The sequence below is a fragment of the Cebidichthys violaceus genome, unplaced genomic scaffold, assembly GCF_023349555.1.
Source record: "Cebidichthys violaceus isolate CVI_PGR_0920_01 unplaced genomic scaffold, fCebVio1.0.p SCAF_1, whole genome shotgun sequence".
NCBI classification, from domain to species: Eukaryota; Metazoa; Chordata; class Actinopteri; order Perciformes; family Stichaeidae; genus Cebidichthys; species Cebidichthys violaceus.
Genome location: NW_027176262.1, coordinates 5302379 through 5321476, shown reverse-complemented (window position 1 = coordinate 5321476; position 19098 = coordinate 5302379). Strand labels below are relative to the sequence as shown.

Below are 19098 nucleotides of genomic sequence, written 5' to 3'. Positions count from 1 at the left end.
GAATGACTGGAGATGGGACAAAGTGCACTCACCAGGAACTCACTGTGCACCACATCAAGGTGGCGTGCGAAAAAAAAAAAAAAAAAGCCCATGTGGCCAACAGAAAGGCACTGGAAAACAGGGGAAGAAAGGGAAAGGAGGGGGAGGAACACTTGACAAGGAATTGTATGAGTGGGTGGGTGAAAGATTGAAAAAGAATTGTCCAAAGGAAGCTTATTAATGCTTTATTTCACCAGCCAAGGAACATATTTTCCTTTGTTTTGCTTGTTGGCTTTTTGTGGAATGCGAGTAAAACGAGAAGCTGTCGAAGACCGATCGAAAAGGAGAGGCAACTCTAGTCATTTTGATCTCTAATTATTCTTTACAATAACAAGGACTATTTGCTACCATCATATCGGCCACACCTTGGAAGGCCTCTCTTTTCTCCGTCCCTCAAACACCCAACCCCCTCTCACGCTCTCCCACACCATATGCTTACTATTTAGCAGACTGCTGTATCTGGCGCTAACACGCCTTGCTTTATGACTAAGCTTTATAAGCAAAGATTAAGGCGTGTAGTCACCAGGGAAGCGTCAAGATAGGACCAACGCATTATAATGGTTTTATGTTTATATGGGCAACACAGCTTGATGAAGAAGCGATGAATGAAACCCGACCGAATGGAAAGAAAAAAAGGGAAATACTTTGGAATCACTGAGTAAGGCGACAAAGACAAGACTCATTGTGGAAACTCATAGAAAGCTATTTCATTTGTATCCGCCCAGTCTGTTGACCAGTCCGACCAGCACAGGGAGGGTCCATTGAGGGAGCTGGTATCAGTTGCCCTCTAGGCGCAGTCATGGCCTGATCAAACACCTAATGACATGGAAGTGATGCACTCACTGACTAATCAAGTTCCGATCAGACAAACCCTATCGTCCTCAGTTTGACACGGCGCACGTCAGGTGGAAAACGGACCGGTTAGCGCCGATTGGCCCGATTCATTGACGGACCACATCAAGAGAAGCCTGGATCACCCAAACTGTGTTTGCACAGCTGCCAGGCGGCCACGCACACTCAAACATTGGCATATATTACACCGTGCTACTGAAGGAGTGCTGACACAAACACACCGAAGCAAAAAGCTGGAGCTTATGTAACACCCTCTGTTCTGACACAAGCTACCCCTCTCCGCACCATACCAACATGGGAGGCACCTTGGAAATGAAAAAAAAAAAATCAAAAAAAATCAGTGAAGCTCTTCCAAGAGTCATTCGTGTGGCATGGCCTGTATGCGCTTGTGTGTGCATAGTGTATGTGGCGGGCGTGGAACGAGAGGCCTTATAAGGGCTCTCAGAAGAAGCATCAGGCACGCCAGTTATAACAAACAGCAGTGTTTTGATCAGATAAAAGTGAGCCTCCCACTCAAGCTCCCTCTATGCCTCCATGCATGGCACCCAGCAGGGCATGCTCACAAACATTCCTGTCAGCCACTGAACCCCGACCTCCAGGCCTGACGAAACAGAGACAGAAAGTACAAGAGGGACGACTCACTCAAGTCTAAAGCGGACAACTCCTTGTATTGTAAATGATTGACAACTCTCTTGCATATTAAATCTATACTTGGGTAACCTCGGGACAATGGGCCTCGTTCACCAACAGTTACCAAAGAAAAGAATTCTTCTTAAAATGCAGAATTCAGGAATATTCACCAATCTCAAAATTGGATTTGTGTTTCGTAAGCGTGTCCCCATACAATAGGTAATGCATGCAACCACGAGAGAGACAAGATACTTTATATAGTATTGAAATAGTTTGTTTTTACATTATGTGTGGTTTTCTAACATAAGTAATGATTTATTACCATGCCTCGAAAATCATTTTTTTCAAAATTCTAGACTTGCGGTTTCAATTTCTGTGTATGCAGACGGCCCTGCAGCCTCAGGCCCGTGCACAGCTTCATACACTCAATACGAACATCACAACACAAGAGCACTTGCTCTTTCATGTCTGCAATTTCACAATCCAACACCTTCCTGGTTAAGCAATGCTCTCTCCTATCGTAAAAAAAAAAAAAAAAAAAAAAAAAAACTCCTCTCTGTAGCGCTGACAGTTTTGTTATGGCTACATGATGCTTTCAATAATAAGCTACCATGGTCTGGGTTACATGGAAGTAAGAGTGCTGTGTCAGAAATTGACAACTATGACCGAACAGAGGAATAAAAAGCTTTGTGGAACTTTAGATGCCTTGTTTGGGTGCACCTCTGACCCTGGCACAGTGTGAGCGCTTTAAAAAGGGAATTACCTCCACTGGGGGAAGAGAGAGAGAGAGAGAGAGAGAGAGAGAGAGAGAGAGAGAGAGAGAGAGAGAGAGAGAGAGAGAGAGAGAGAGAGAGAGAGAGAGAGAGAGAGAGAAACAGGCCTTGGGTAGGCTGACACTGGCTACACTTCCATCGCAAAGGAAAACACACAACATAGTAAGGTGGGATGAAGCCACTTAAGGCCGTTGGTGGGTATATATGTACAGAATGTGGTTGCAAGTGTTTGGAGAAAGAAAAAAAAAGACCAACATCTGTAGTTCCCACAATGCCGTAGCTCTACGCTTGCTTGTGAAAAGCTGAGCATCCATGTTCTTTGGGGACAGCTGCTGCTTTCACAATTCCAACAAATGCATTCTGGCTTTATGTGGAGCTCTTATCTATTCCAGCAAGTACAAGCAAAGGGCCTTTCATGGTCCTTTGCACGCCTGCGACACTGAACATCACTATTGTGTCTCATTGGGATCAGAAGCAGCCTTGGACATGTGTGGGGCACTTATCTGCCGAGCATGCTAATAGCAATAAGCGAGCAGAACAAAGTGTGTCTGTGTGTGTGTGTGCGAGACAGGGGTGGAGAAAAGATTTGTTTGTGTCAAGTTGTGTGCTGCTCCTTGGCAGCCTCGGCCTGACCCGAGTGCACCCTAGTATGCGAAGAGCGGGCGCGAGCGTTGCAAAATGGTTTTGCAAGATAGTGCTACGCTTTGGCAACTTAACTGCAGCTGTCAGCACTTTTTTTTTCTCCGCGAGTTTGCGAGACGTGTATGCGCGGATCTACGCTGTGCAGGTATTGACGGCGAGGAGCAGGAGCGGTTAATGTGGTGAGTCACAGCCCCCTTAGTGGGTCAACACGAGCAATTAGTATCAAATTTCCACGATGCATCAATGCTGCTCGCTGCTCTGTGAACAGGCTCAACGCCACCTGAGCTGCAAATGCACAGGGGATTTGTTAATGTAAAATGCTGCTGGATGCAAATCATCCAAACATGCCACCATGTGTAACATCACTCTGGACAAAAAAAAAAAAAAAAAAAAAAGAAAAAAGAGAGAAGTGAAACCACACAATGGTTTGAATCCAAACACTGCTCACAGTTGTGGGCTTCCCTGTATTTTGCCCCGGACTACCCCTGGAGCAAGCCAAGTCTTCCCAGGCAGCGGGATCAGAAAGGCAAGCCTCAGCACTGCAGATTCATCACCTCAGCCTGCCTCTCCTTCCCTCTGGAAAGTCAGTTTCAACCACCGCAGAGGAGGGGGAGGTAGAGAAGGAGGGAGGGAAGGAGGTGGAGGAGACAGCGGGGTTGGTGGGGAGGGCAGTGATTAGGCACTACTGCCTTTCTCCCATGCCGGCTGGGCAGAGTGCCCTGGCTCTCCCAGAGTGGCACCGAACGTCGGGGTCAGAGATGGGTGTTTAGATGGAGGAGAGAGAGAGAGAGAGAGAGAGAGAGAGAGAGAGAGAGAGAGAGAGAGAGAGAGAGAGAGATGGAGAAAGATCTGCTGTGAGATCGAAGCAGGAAGAAAGAGAGCACATGAAAACTACAAAGCATGTGTCGGTAGGCAATTTGAGCGGCACGCATCCTAAACACAATATATGACAGAACTTAAAGTAGTTAGTTTCAAACATGCAAGTGTGTCTGAAAGTGTCATCCACATGAAAGAACGTTAAAAACAATGTAAACATAATCAAACTATGTGGTGTGACAATGTATTTTGCCTACATGACATTATTAAGCATACTTTTGTGATGTGTCCACAAAAGCAAAAACAAATAACTTCACTATAGTATCCCTTATTTCCCACAGATCATCGTATTGCTAATTATAAAAGGCACGCCAGTCAGAGTCTGATGGATTCAATAAACATGACAAACACACACACACACACACACACACACACTGGCTGTGGATATTACATGACTGTACAGCCTCCGGCGTGATTGCATTTGTTCTTAAGTGTTGCGTGTTGTCCAGTATTGAGCAACCGACGACCATCTGCACACTGAAATACGTTCACGACGTCATGTCCCACTCTCCGCGCGTGTAATTACCGACAATTATCACTGTCAACATTCAGCGCGATCACGCCAGCAGCCGGCAACGTTAGAGGGAAACCAGTCAGGAGTAACGTTAGTCTCGTGTTAACTGTCAAGCGCTCACAGAAGAGTTGTAGTGTAGCCTACTCACCGTCCATTTTTTCAGCCTTTATGATTGTTAACGTCGGTTTCATATCGACAGCTGCCGTCATGACCATCGGATCACTTTGACTTGATGACGCCGCGTCCCTCTTTTATTCTAACAGCTCCACACCAAAAAAAAAAACACACTATAAGAGGAAAATCTTCTCTTCCTTTTGGCGCCCCGCTCAATTCTACTTTTTCTTTATTTCTCACACTGAAAAAAAAACGATTCAGTTTCTTTTACTCCTAACTTATCTTTTTTTTTTTCTCTTTACCTCTCCGGTACATGTACACACACTCCCTCTTTTCCTCGTTCTTTCTCACTCACACACTCACTCACTTCTTCCTCTCTATCTCTGCCTGTGGGCGTTGCTTAGCAAAGAGCCGGAGTGCGACGACAGCTGAAGGGGGCGGTGTTTGGGGCTGACTTGCCAGTTGATTCACAATTCAATTACAATTCCCCCCCCAACACTCCTTGTGCACATGCACGCACACACACACACACACACGCGCGCGCGCGCGCACTACCACCTCCCCCGGCGTCTCAGTGAGAACCCACTTGTACCAAGACCCCTTTCGCGTCATCAGGACGCAGTTAGGAGTCTACATGTTCCCGCAAATCGCAAATTTTACAGGGATGAGAAACACTCTGGAGATGTGAGAGCTGCTCAGAAGCCTGAGAAGGAGCTGTGGTAATGCTTTAACACGTTCCTTCCCAAACAGTTCATTCAACAGCTCCATCGAGCCTAGCTAAAAATCAAGTTTTAAACATATCATGAAAAGACAAACAAAAAAAGCAAATCAGAAAAAAAAACGTTGCAAGTGTGTCTGAAAGTGTCATCCACATTAAAACATATTAAAAACAATAATTCTTTATGGCAATACAACTAGGGGACACAAACAGCTTGGAGATACGCCCTTTTTGGAACCTTTTAGGCACAGTATTGAGAGCGACATGGCTTTTGAAAGGGTTTTAGGTCTTAAAATAGCTTCTAACAGTTTAGCTGTAGCCTAGTTTATGTGTGGAGAACTGCTAACTAAAAGGGGAGTCCGGCCCGTCTGTGTCCTATATTCTGCAGGTCCAGGCTTCCTCATAACTTGTAGCTCACCCTCATAAACACCTCAGAGTATTTCCTGTTCACCTTGTACTGATCAATTAAAAAACAACCGTGTCTTCTTTTTGTCTTTACGCAGCTGTATTAGGTATTAGTGACAAAAGTGCAAATAGGTGCAATATTGTGTTTACAAATATTCTTGAATGAAAATGAGGTGTGTGATAGCAGTATGAAAATCAGTTAGTAGTACACATATCTAAATCAATCAAGCTGGGTCTCTTGTCACCAAGACCATCGTTGTAAATTCAGTTTGAACAGGGCAACATGTCTGATCTCATTCTCAGTTTGTATTGCTTGTTTTATAGCTTGTGCTGTCCTATCTGCAGTAATCTGGAACAATGGCCATGCCTTACTGGAAATTGAATCAGGAATTTGTTCTGCCACTGAAAAATGGCAAATACGAGAGAAAGATAGAGCTTTTTAGCCACAGCAAGGCTACACTCTGATCAATCCTTTGCTATCCAGGAAAACCTCCCATGGTAGCCAAGCACTGTTATAACAGATTCTAATAGTAATTCCCACTCCTCTGGAACCTGCTGCTTTCAAACAAGTGCACAGAAATGGAGCTACAGCGAGCAACGCTGAAGGGTTAGTGCAGTCTTTTGTTCATTAATGAAGCAATGTTAATGGGTTTCTCTGAGGCACAAGCCCACTTTTTCCATAGGCGCAACCGTATCATATCTTGTTTAGTGAGTCATATGGCACAACCTTATGATGCACATCAATATGATACGTCTGCATGCATACTGTACGCGTGTATGCGTGGAGGCTGGGGAGCCAGGGATATTGATCACACATGGATTTTTTTCAACCGGTGGTACTTCACCGGCTCCATTAGCAGCCCAGGATCAGGTTTCATTGGCCTGATAGGAGCCTCGTCTGGGAAGAGTGCTGGTGGGTTCTGTGGTGAAGAGGAGCTGCCTCACCAGGGGCAAAGAAGAGGGGGTGATGGAGGAGAAGAATGGAAAGGGGAACAGTACCTCTCACTTCATCTCAGTCAGTCAGAGACTCTGACTGGACCTCTTTGTTTTCTGTTAATGAACTCCCTCCTATCTGTTCTTAAAAGGACAGCCCAAGTCCTTTTGCGCCTAAGGGCAGCCATTAGGGGTTTAATGGCGTTGCTGACTAATATCTGGGCTGTCGTCACTGTAGCCCACTTGAGTTTGGGTTTTCTTCCGCCGGTCTTCCCTTCTTTACATGCCTGTTTGATTAGTATTATAAGAAAGCATTTAAAATTGTATTTTTACGGATTCATTTCAGAATGCATAGTAGATCTGATATGAGTTAAATCGTATTTGTAAGCAGGCAATTTGCTGGCAAAGTTCCTGTTTCCAGAAAACATCTGAATTTATATTCTGTTCTTGTATTCCAGAACACTGTGTTGCTGATCTGTCTCTCAGAGCAATGACCATTGCCATGGCCCTTACACAGCCTGGTGTACAATGACCTTAAAGACAAACACATTTTTCATGAACAGGACACTGACATCAGGAAAATGATTTCCATAAAAAAAAAAAAAAACATGTTTAAATATTAACAGTTTATCTCCACGGTGATCTTGATGTTAACTGCAGGAACAGCTTGTGTCAAAGTTTTGCACAACACCAATTTTAAAAAAAACAGCTATTGTTGAAACAAACTGTGTAATTTCCTATTTAGATGAAGGGATCGCTAATTGTTTTACACTCATAAAACAATCCGCCAGCATGTGTACCAGTATACATGTGAGGACATCTCAAACAAGTTCTGGTTCCAGTGTCTCTTTTTCCTCACCTGGCACATGCTGTTGCCATGGTTTTGACAGTTACTCATTTTGCGTTGCAGCATAGCAGCCCTCTCTCGCTAAAGCAGCTTGCTCTCTCCTCGCTGCTCTCTGCCGCTCGCTGTCTGAGTGTGTCTGCCTTGCCTAGACGTAGCCGTTGCACCTGCTACTTTTCACGGAGTTAACTGAAAGGTTATTAGATTTAGAGCAATCCATACAGCTGTCGAGTGACATTTTGTCTTTGATGCCGGTGCCCTCGCAGCAAGTCACCAGAGTATTTTGATTTCAACGCGACGCTTTCTTTCACATTCACAAACGTGAACTCTGAAATGATGACTTAGCCGAGACAAAGTGCGAAACATCTCGGACAATGGGCATGGCCTCACAGGGTCGGTATGTTGCGTGGATACAGTATTTAGCGTGTAATCAATCTCATTTACAGATACTCAAGAGCCACACTCAGACTGGTGATGGACACACACACACACACACACACACACACACACACACACACACACACACACACACACACACAGACAGAAAGAGACAGCAGACAGTAAAACAGTGGGGTCCTTGTGGTCTACGTCTAGTAGCTCAGTCTCAGCTCTATCTGTGGCGGATGCTGTCTGAAGTTGCCACAGGCTGAATGCACTCCTGCTGAGATCAGAGGGTTAGCTGGGACAGGAGTAGTGTATCCCTGTGTGTGTGCGTGTGTGTGTGTGCGCGTGTGTGTGTGTGTGTGTGTGTGTGTGTGTGTGTGTGTGTGTGTGTGTGTGTGTGTGCATGTTTTAGCCATGTTGCGGGGATATATATCTGATTACACATTGTGGGGACTCCCTTTCTTTTTTTGGAACAAAATATGGACAATTGCACATCCCCATGATGTAAATCATCACATTTTAGGGAAGACTTGGTTTAAGCTTAGGTTGAGGTGAAGGACAGGGTAACGGCGAGGGTTAGGATTTTGCTGGTTAGGGTATGTCTCCAGTAAATGAATGTAAGTGAATGTAAAGTCTCCAAAAGTCATAAAAACACATATCTGTGCATGTGTGTGTGTGTGTGTGTGTGTGTGTGTGTGTGTGTGGCAGGGAGTGCGTGTGTCTTTGTGTGCGCGCTCGACCTAATTGTGTGCACGTAAGTGCAAAGTCGCAGGGCCTCCCTGAACAAAGGCTCAGCTCTTTTCTGAACAATTAGCTTCGCTAAAAAGGACATCTCTTCCTCCATTAGCGGCACCACGTGCCCCCCATCACTCCATTGTGCAGATAATTCAATTATCCCCACCCCCCTCCGAGTCTCTCTGCCTCCCAGACCTCCCTCTTCTCGTCTTGCCCTCCCTCCTCTCTGTTACCACCACGCTCTCAGATAAAGCTCCACTAGTCCCTGTAGCTGAGGGGAAAATACATCAGTCTGCGGTTTTAATTCATTTCTCATTAAATAAATGAAGGTTGTACATCGCAAAGTACACGGTAGCAACTCAACAGCACTGTACACTCTGAAAAGATAATGATCTGGCTTTGGTTACATAGCTGCTGCTTGTTGTATGCTGTTTCTATTGAGTGATAATAGGGAAGAATTGACCTTCACCTACTAATATAGGACGGACTTGATTCAACAATTAACGCACATTACGAGAAACAGTAAGAGGTATTCTCCTCTTACTATTACCGGTGTACACTCATTGTAGTTAACATTGTTGTAATATTGCTAAGCTCACGATATAAACATTAAAACAATGGGAGGTCTCTCTTAGGATTCATTAAAGCGCCACCTTTCCTGATGAGCTGGCATCTGTTGCATCATCAGCCGTCAGTGATTGTATGTGTTTCAGAACAGCGTGTTCTCCAACTGAAGTGGTTTGTAATGAGTCACCGCGCTATCAAGAGGAACTTACCACACTAAATAGTTGCATTGCGTTGCACTTGAGCACACCACAAATAGTACAGCCAACGGCCAATGAGCACGTACATCCAGAGCCTGCATGAGAGGAGAGTCTGTATTTTAAGTCTGTGTAGTCTGTATTCGTAGTTCAAAATAGAAACCGTAAAAAACTTAAAATGTGGATAAGCATTACGTTGTTATGATACATGAAACAAAGCAGAGTTTGCCTACCATTTTGACATCACTTTCGCTCAATCGACCGAAGAGCCACCAAAAAAAAAAAAGGCAGACTAGTGCCAATGGTGAGGGACATACAGCAAGAACTAGGGCCACAGACGACGGCCGGTCAATGGGCGACGGTCTGCCAAGGCCTTTAAGGTCAAGAGCATTTCTTTAGAAAAACACTCCAATAAATGACTCATCAAATGAAAAGGTTTACTTACCAGAAATTACTCTTCGAAATGCATTTTTTTTACAGTCAAGGACAACAGTGCTTTGAGTTATGGGGTAAAAATTCCAGAGTGATTTTACTGTAATTGTTGATTTCAATGAACAATGCAACCGCTTCTTAGAAGTCTAATGTGGAAACTCAAATAGTTCAGATTGCTAAAAATACTTCAACATTTACAAATGTGCAGTGTAGTCATAACCGATTACCTTTTTCCTCTGTTTATTGACTAACACCTCTTGCCTCAGAACTGTCATCACACTGTGCAGTTCAAATCTAGAACCATGGCAGCTCATTCCTCCACAGTTGTCTGCTGTTTTTCCGTGTTTCCACTCTTGTTTTGTTTTATTGTCTGAGGGGGAAGTGTGCGCCGGCCTGATTAGCATCACTGTTTCCTCCTTTCCCATAACCCCCCAGACCCCCGCAGGCTGCCTGTTTACTTTTTGAAATAAAAAATGGGCCTGCGCCCGTGAGGACGTGCCCCTCATCAGAGGAGAAGCCCCCCTCTGTCTCCCTCCCCTGAAGGCTCCACATCCCAGATCCTCCTCCCCTCGTCTCCTCTCCTCCCACCAACCCCAGTCTCCGTCCTGTGACTTATCCCTCTCTTTATCCGTCTTCTCTCTTCAAACTGTATTCCGCCCACTCTCCTTTGCTTCCCACCCCGTTCCCCTCCTCTTCCAACTGTCCAGCTGTCAAATCACATCAAATAAAACACAGGCCAATGGTCCCTGAGTGCCAGATCACAGCTGTGTATGCGTGTTCTAAATGGGAGGGCATGTTTAAATGTACAGTGAACTCATGAGTATCTGGGAGTGTGCGTGTGTGTCTGCTTGTGTGTGTGTGTGTGTGTGTGTGTGTGTGTGTGTGTGTGTGTGTGTGTGTGTGTGCGTGCGTGTGCCTGCTTTACTGAATGGGAGGATGCTGTAATACAATACACACCAGAGTGCAGGGTGTGAATTTAATGAATGAATATGTGGAGTGTGCATCACTGCAGGATGTTGGTGGAGTGTGTATGCATGTGTGTGATATCTGTGCCTGGATTTCACTGAGATAGTACGCAGAAATACACACACGTTTTTTTTTTTTGCTCACACACACACACACACACACACACATACACACACACACACACACACACACACACACACACAGATAGTGATGTCCACAATGGGAGTTTACAACAGGCCCTGTGGTTTGAGTGTTGGATAGTGAAGAGGAGAGCTGGGTTAGTGTAAACATCACCATGGCATGGCTGTTGTCAGGAAGCAGTGTGTGTGACATCGGGCGCTGGGCCAAACATGCAATGGTCCTTTCACATCCAACATCCCCGCCTAACATCTGCTCTGTACTATTTCTTTCTCACACTAGCACATTTAATTTTAACAACACCCAATCCATTCTCGAAGAAGTGACTTGAGTTGTAAAATTGAATTGACTTACCCACTTTAAAAGTTAAATAGAATATATCAAGCCCGATATTTAAGACAGTGGATTACACTGTGGATTACACTGTTAGGAATTACAAGTTAGGAATGTTGTCAACTAAAGTACTTTAGTTTAGTACATGTGGTGCTAAAAAGTATTATTTTTATCATATCTTGATTACCACGCAACCATTTTGCCGGTAAAGTGTTTTGAAATGGCTGACTGTCTGGTTTCTCAGAAAACTTAAAGCGGCTATAATCAATATTTTTCATGGAAAAAATACATCAAATCAAAATGTGGCAATGTGAAAGGGGTCACTCGTAGTGATGAACCTCCAGAGAATTATCACCAGTATCTGCAGCTCCCCTCGGCATTACAGTGACTTTCAGCTTATTGTTTTAGCTATATTTTCGGCTGCAGCAGGCAGCTGTTTTCACCAAAAAAAGCTGTAAAACCCATTGTGCACCACCTGTTCAGCACCAAACAGCAGTTAGCAACTAGCTGGTGAACATAGCGGAGCATTCATCAGTCAAAGAGCCAGATATTTCCCTCAGGAGTAGGTAGAGGCCAAAAAACCGAGCTAAACGAGAGTGACTACTGGACTTGCATTCGCCAAGTGGCCTGAAACACGACTCCACATGAATGGATGATGACTGATAAATGCTCGATGGGCAAATAAGTAACTGTTTGCTATCAAGATTGCAGTCTCGACTGGTGAAAGGTGATGATATGTCTAATGTTGTGTCCACAACTCAGTCTACTGCCCCCAAGTGGACAAAAAAATAATCCGGTATTGCAGGTTTAAGGAATATAGCAAGGTGAGTTTGTATTTACACTATTTGTTTTCATGAATGTATTGTTGCTTTAATAAAACAGCATAAACTTGGTGTAACCCTACTTGTGAAATCATTATATCATGGTATTCCAGCAAATCCTCAGTTGATTGACTAATGTGTGTCCTGGTTGGTTACATAAAACACTTGTTAGTGAGCAAATAATCATAATTATTAAGACTGGCACAACCTCAGTGGTTAGAAAATGAATGGTGCGCACATATTACTTCAAAGCAAAAATCTCCCAGTTGCCAAATCATTTTCACGGCAGGAGGAAGATGAAATAGTTTGTGCCCCCATCTCTAATTATATACAAATTGAATGAGTGTTCTGGAATTGCAAGTTCAAAATATTAAAGGGGAAGCCATGTTTTCAGTTTGACAGAAATGAGTCAAAGCAACGGCTGCAGGGTTTGAGACCATGTCAGAGGTTATTTGGCTGCTTTTAAGTTTAGCACAGACTCATAACGCCATATACTGGTAGCAAAAGAACCTCAGTAGCTCTATATGACACCACCAACGGGAGCTAAATGACTCTAACAACATATCCAGGTGGCTAGAAGGCTCTTAGACCTGTGGTCTGCATTGCGTAGGACTTCGGAGAGGGATGAGAAGAAAAAAAAAGGTCAACGCTCGGTCATTTTTTTCCACTCAGCAATGTTTATGTCAACGGTTTAGCGCTGGGAGCAATGAAGAGAGGGCTCCAAAGGAGTGTGTCTCTGGCAACAAACATCAGCAAATCCCATCAAATCCTGACTCCCTCTCATACTCACACACACACACACACACACACACACACACATATGTACACTCAGGCCCCCTCCACCTCTCCAGAGACCAAACCAGAAGCTTGGGAAAAAGATGGCCGCCCTTTAGACCCCTGTCTTGCCCCCTGCATCCAGCTCAGGGAGGTGACGGAAGAAAGCTTGTGCCCCCCAGCACCCCTACCCTACTCCCGTGGCGTGCGTCCCAGTCCACCAGCATCAATCACTTTTGAGGACAAGAAGAGGCCAGAGTCAAACACAGGGAAATGCACTGGAAGGAATGTTCCAGTTTAAAATAAAACTCATATGAAAAAAAAATAAATAAATGAAAGAAAAAAAAAAAATAGAAAGAGAGGATTGGAAGAAGAAAAATGCACAGCATTTGGTTGTCCTCAGAAGAAGAAAGAGGGAGAGAGACGGAGAGTAAGAGAGAGAGAGAGAAGGGGTATCTGGTAAAGGCATTGCCCTCAGGGTCAGCATCACCAACATCCCTCCTGCAGCAGCCGCAGAGCAACAGGCCAAGTCGAGCCACTGTGTGTGTGTGTGTGTGTGTGTGTGTGTGTGCGTTCTAAAACAACTCAATGAGGAAGTTTAAATGTGTGCGTCAACATACCAGATTGAGAGCGAATGATTGCCCATTCAGCATTCCAGTTAAAACAAAGTCTTTTGTTTTCTTTGAGCTGTTTATTCACAATGAACTATTGACTATTGTCTTATCATCATATATCAAAGCATCTACAGTATGAATAAAAAATAAGGTAAAGTGCGGGGGTTCTTTTATAAATCGTATCAAATACATTGTGGTCAGACTTGTCTGTGTCCATGTCTTACCTGTAGGGCACAGGTCGTGTCCGTTGGGCACCTCCTGCAGGGGTATGTCCTGGAAGTAAAGGGGCTGTGATGGGTAGTACTGCTGCTGAGGGTGAACCACACCTGGGAGGTGGCTGTGAGGTCCCAATGCCACCCCTCCACCATGCCTCTGGAGAGAAACAACACACGGAACGGTTTAGCCTAAATGAACTGGGAATGGAATAGATGAGTACTGTGTGTTATTGAACAGCTGATTTACTTCTGTTTGCTTGGTTTTATCTGCCTCAACGCGCTAAGCTGAAAACAACCGATCTAACTTCAGCTTCGGCCGAAACCGCGTAACCTTGGATTTTGATGACAATTTTTTTTTTTTCATTGTTTTCCCGCACAGATTACCGTCGCGGCTAAATTTGACTCATTGAGTTTATCTTTTGCCGTGTTGATTTATCCCGCTTATCACAGTAATGTTCACGTAAGAGGTCGCACCAAAAGGGAAGTCTAAAGTCAGCACTTGACAGGAGAGCCAGGGCAGATATGACATTCTTTGTGGACACAAGAGATAGTCGGGAGGAAGATAGCCACTTGGCCATTTTTAGCATATCAAAGCCTTCATTTGACAACAAAACGAGAAACTCAATAGATATTGTTGGACGCTTCTGTTTAAAAGTGATGTGAACAGGGGATTGGCATTTTTCTCACAAGAGTGTATCTGTAGATAAATTGTGCTCCTTTTAACATAACATCTTAAATACGGGTTAGAAAAGTAGTCTTTTAAATACAATTTTTTAACAATGCAAAGAAGTCTTTGTAATGTATTCTCCATATTTGTTATCCACTATAGAGTAATATGTTCATTTCACAAAGGTTTTTAAGATTTAAGAGCAAGACTTTTATATGTGTAACATGCAAAAAGACACTAAAAGCAATGCTGCAGTTAGTTTTACTGTCAGACTGTCGTATGCTATATGTCATATTTGTAACTGACACACTGGCTGACAGAGTGACTGCCGATCTGATAAGCAGCTCCTGTTTAAGCACTGCAGCATTTATCAGCAGCCGGCCAGCTTTATGGATGGCAAACACGACCGGAGGATCAGGGAGGCCAGTTTACGAGGTTCTGTGGAGGGTTTGCGTGGGACGCTGCCTTCTCCTATCAATCCAGTCAGCAAACGGGTCGGGGGGGGGGGGTTAGGCATGGAGGGAGTCACATGGATTAGACAGAAAGACTGACATAGATAACAGTGAAGATAACATCGACACCATGATACGATTTGATCAGTTCAAGTGTAGAATACCTTCCACTATAGAGGGTTGATATAGAATTTGGAAAATAAAGAATGATATAGAATATTCTATAGTGAAAACAGAAAAAACATAGACACCAGCATGGTCTTCAACACTACTACTGCTATGATCAATTGTGCACTCCATTAGAATAGGAATGTATTTACAGGCAAAATATTTGTGAAACTAACATATATTTGTAGAAAGCTGCATTAGTTGGAAATCAGTTTTGCAATATGGGAACATAAAACCTACATCAAATAGGTAAAACCAATAAATATGATACCATTTATTTTTTTTTTATTCTGAGCTGTGACTCATTGTTTTCATGCAATGCCACATGATTATTCGGCACTTGTACATATTCATTCATTCAATGTCACGTGTGTTTAGTTTACCTGCCGCCTAATTTACAGTGTGTAAAAAGGAGCAGACAGGTGTAATGAAAGGCAGGTGTAGTGAGTGTCGGCTCACTCTAACGTCTTAGGATCTTTATGGAACTGAGCCGTCGTTATTGTTATTCGTGACACCTGCGCTTCTTCTTGCGGTCACAAATTTAAACACCTGCCGTAAAAAAAAAAAAAGAAGTCCTAAGCGCGTGTCTCAAATCACTCCCATTTCCAGCATTTCCATCTGCCTTTTCATTAGTGTGTCCGGATTCTGTCTGACTGCATGCCATTCCAAACCAAAGCTACGTCAGGAAAGAATGCTCTGATGAAAATGTCTTGCTTATGTTACAGATGCCAGAGTAGGGAGGCCTCACACTGTGCTGCATAATTTCTTCTGAACAAAGATCACCTTTGCAGTGAAGTGGCTTCTGGCATTTTCTTTTTAATTGCTACTTGGCGGCTTGAAATCCCTGATTTCCCCCCTCTGTTCTCAGCATACGGTCTTTGTGAAGCATATAAGACGCTGTCAATCACTAAACATAGAAAATAAAACACATCAGGCCCTGCTGCTGTTTGCTGATAATTCATGTAAATTCAAGAGAATAGAGCTAGGTGATCCAGGTTCACCTTTTGACCAAGTCTGCCCTGGTATACAGTAGTCTCAATTTCAAAGGCAACCCCCACCACCTGAGCCAATTAGGACGCTGGGAGCTGTATCCTTCTATGTTTTCTATCAGGCCAGGGTGGGGTTGCCATTTGCATATAACCTCAGTCTCTTATCCTAATGTGCCGGCGCTCTGCATACAAATGGAGGCATTTATTTTGCCGCTCCTTGGCCTTCACCCTTCAAACGCTCATCTGACAGGAATCCCAATGTTCCCGGCTACCACTGTCTCTGACTCTGTATTCAGCTCTCTCATTTGGAAAGCGCTAAGAGCCTCGGTGTTCCTGCAAACAGACTGCTGCAAAGCACTGTGCGGGTGGCTTAGCTGAGAAAAGAGTTATTCAGTGGGGATGGTCTGACTCCAATTTGATTGGTTAGTGGCAAGGTTGGAGGCCTGCAGGTCTCAATATTTACAATATTACTCGCTAAAGAGAAGTGCATCTTGGCAGGCGGTGGTTGCGCAACACGGAGCAGTTCATAAGGGCGATTTCACAGCCTTGCAGAAATTTGTCTTGTTCAACAGCTCCGTTTCCTAACATTTGACGAAATCATAGGGAACAGCATGTACAGATACGGGCACTATTAGTGCAACTGTGGTGGACTAAACCCAACAGGAAAAATGGTTAAGATAGACTCTGTTCCTGTGAGGTGATGGGATCCAGAGTTGCTAACACACACACACACACTGCTCATATGCTCCTGCACACATTCCTGCACTACAGCTAACACACACACACACACACACACACACACACACACACACACACAAATGCTCATTCCTGGCCGGCTGTGTGGCAGGTAGCTGAGGCAGCCTTAACACGGAGGTAATTTACGAGGGAGGTCTTACCATTGCACCCAGACGGTCACAGGGGTGAAGAGCCGGGTAGGAAGAAACTGGATCCATGTAGTAACTCATCACGGACGCTGCGGACAGGAGAAGCAGGGCCTGCTGAAGGGATCAACACTGCAAACAGACGGGACAGGGTGACGCGACCTATCTATCACAAGCTGTTTACACTCTGTGTGCAAGTGTGTGTTTGGTATGTACTATATGTGTGTGTGTGTGTGTGTGTGTGTGTGTGTGTAGGTGTGTGAGAGAGAGAGAGAGGAGGAGGGAGAGTAACGGGGGTCAAAAAGAGAAGAAGGGAGAGTGAGACATTTGAGCTGGGTTTCAATAACCTGCAACATCAGCGCCACACTTTAGAACTGTGGTTTGGGTAAAACATGTCCGATCTTCATGTGATTTAGGTTACAGGGGCTCACAGGAGTGTTGGTGTATTTCTTTTAAATCAAACGCGGCTGATTTTTATGTGGCAAGAAAAGGATTTCAGCTGAAGAAAAGCCATCCATCCAGAGGCTTGTCAGCCTAACATTTCCATCTCATCTCTCTCAACGTATCCCTCCCTTCTCCTTATGCAAAAACTGCCTCCTCCTCTTCTTCTTCTCATCTGCCTCACCTCTTCCTCCTCCTCTTTCTCCTCCTCTTCTCCTTCCCCTTCCTCTCCTTCCTCCCCTCCTACACACTTTGCTTATCACTTAACATGGTTCACTTGAAGCAGCATCAACAAAAGAGACTGGGAACTGAGCTGAAGGATTACATTAGAGGAGGAATGGTGTATATGGGCAGTGGCAGGTCCCATCCTCCTCACATTCATATGTTAAGCAATTTGGCAAAGCTAGTTTGTGGCAGCTGCTGACAGACTGAGGGAAGATGCGCCACTGCTCAATGCTTGCAGATGTTCATCAGCTCAAAAAGATTCAGACGCTCTTGTTCCAGAATAGAAACAGAAAGTACCCATACACAAAGTGAATAATGTGCAAATCAGTTCTATCATTCAAATGCATGCACTACCTTTGGGCTTCTACTTAAATGTCAGGGTGAGGGGAAAAAAAGAAATCAATGCTAAATAAAAGAGCTAAGCATTCATATAACCCCAATTATTCATTTTGGTATACAAATAGATCCTACTTATACATTGTACATTTTGAGTGATCTTTTTGAAGGCAGTTTCAAACCCACGGGAAATGTAACAATAGTGGAATAAAGTTCTTTTTTTTTTTTTTTAAAGAGATAAATGCATGCAACTTTACTTTAAGTGGCGTTTTGAACGCTGCTGCAAGGTCGCAAAAATGGAAAAATAAGCAGAGATGAAACGGCGCATCTCAATTAAAAAAAAAAAAAAAAAAGAAAAAAGCGCGCTGCACGCTTTATGAGAATTCCTGACGGGAGAAACAGAAACTTTAAAGGCAACACTTTCACCCCCGATGCATCAAAGGAGCGACACGCGCCGATAATATTACACCGCCTCTCGTCGTATCAGTTGTATTTAACAGTTCATTTTGGAACAATAAAACTTCGCACTTACCGACTTCGGTGTGAGAAGTTTCCTGTAAGCTGGAGGCGCCGGGCAGCTGAGTGTGACAGCTGAGCGGTGGACTGCAGAGATGCTGTATACCTGCTCGCAGCCAGTCCCACGGAGGAAGGAATATTATGCACACTTCTAGTCCCTCCCTCAATCATACGGTGATCCTCTCCAAATCCTCTTCTCCTCTCTTGAGTAAGCTTTGGACTTGCACGTGCAGTTGTGGTTCACATGCAGCCACAGAACAGGTGTGGGCACGAGAGCCTGAGCTGATCAATACTGGGTTTAGCGTGACTAAAGTTGTCCAGTCTAATATCAGCTTTACTGTAATATCCCAAAATCCCGTGGGGGAAGTATATGTATCCAGTATCAGCTAGGACGTTTATTTAGTGCTGTGCAGGGAAGTTTAAGTCAAGAAGGCAACAACTGATGCTACACTCATCATTCCTTAAATAACCCAGATCCACATTTTCTCCTTGTTATTTGTTTATGTTTCAATAAAAAAAAAATGTGGTTGTTTTAATTTGGGATACATTTGAATTAAGAGTTTATTTGTTTGTTTGTTTTCCTCTCACAGAGAGCCAAAAGTCTTACTGGGAAAAATAGCAGGAAAGAAGGAGGAAAACACCACACAGCGAGTGGGTGTGATTCTAATGACAATGGCCGATCTTCCTGTGATGTTGTCAACTGGAAAAAATAAATGTCCTTTTTTTTTTTTTTTTTTTTTTAAAAACACCACTTTACCATTTTTGGACATGTGTGTCAACCTTTTGTTTCCTCAGTCAAGCCCTAATATGTTTAAGATGCTGGTGAACAATCTCCTGGCATATTGTCCCTGCATGGTGACCCTCTGAAATCTGGTATCAAGCAAGCCTTAAAGCAACCATTTGAAGAAGT

At 44.0% G+C, this 19098-nt stretch overlaps 1 protein-coding gene across 5 annotated transcripts in view; it reads right to left on the bottom strand.

Moving 5' to 3' along the window:
• The window catches only part of ets1 (v-ets avian erythroblastosis virus E26 oncogene homolog 1), a 37603-nt gene extending 19319 nt beyond the window's left edge, over positions 1-18284 (bottom strand). Inside the window, exons 1-3 of one of the 5 annotated variants that reach the window (XM_068707532.1) lie at positions 18205-18284; positions 16686-16802; positions 13523-13670 (exon numbers count right to left, since the gene is read on the bottom strand). In XM_068707532.1, coding sequence (XP_068563633.1) covers positions 13523-13670; positions 16686-16754 — 217 coding nt within the window. In that variant the 5' untranslated portion in view covers positions 16755-16802; positions 18205-18284. Of the gene's footprint in view, positions 1-4474; positions 4849-13522; positions 13671-16685; positions 17006-18204 lie in introns of those variants that run through there. The other 4 variants (XM_068707512.1, XM_068707522.1, XM_068707541.1 and 1 more) reach the window with 4 other exon arrangements.
• Positions 18285-19098: the final 814 nt, after the last annotated feature.